The sequence below is a fragment of the Gavialis gangeticus genome, unplaced genomic scaffold, assembly GCF_001723915.1.
Source record: "Gavialis gangeticus isolate Ggan-Ray unplaced genomic scaffold, GavGan_comp1, whole genome shotgun sequence".
Classification (NCBI taxonomy): domain Eukaryota; kingdom Metazoa; phylum Chordata; order Crocodylia; family Gavialidae; genus Gavialis; species Gavialis gangeticus.
In genome coordinates, this window is record NW_017728997.1 from 37036918 (window position 1) to 37037129 (window position 212).

The 212-nt window shown below is 73.1% G+C and overlaps 1 protein-coding gene across 1 annotated transcript in view; it reads left to right on the forward strand.

Annotated features, from left to right (window-relative positions):
• Position 1: 1 nt before the first annotated feature.
• The window catches only part of EFCC1 (EF-hand and coiled-coil domain containing 1), a gene marked incomplete at its 5' end in the record, with an annotated part of 156295 nt that continues 156084 nt past the window's right edge, over positions 2 to 212 (forward strand). The window contains one exon of the mRNA XM_019504618.1: positions 2 to 205. Coding sequence (XP_019360163.1) covers positions 2 to 205 — 204 coding nt within the window. The remainder of the gene's footprint in view (positions 206 to 212) is intronic.

Consider the following 212-nt stretch of genomic DNA (forward strand, 5'->3'; position numbering starts at 1 on the left):
GTGGCTGGTGAGCGCGCTGGCCTACCACTACGGGCTGGACCGCGGCGTGGAGAACGAGATCGTGGTGCTGGCCACGGGTCTGGACCAGTACCTGCAGGAGGTCTTCCACCACCTGGACTGCGCCGGCGACGGCCGCCTGCCGCGCGAGGACTTCCAGACGCTGTGCCACGTGCTGGGGCTGCGGGCCGGGGCCGAGGAGGGCGCGGCCGCCT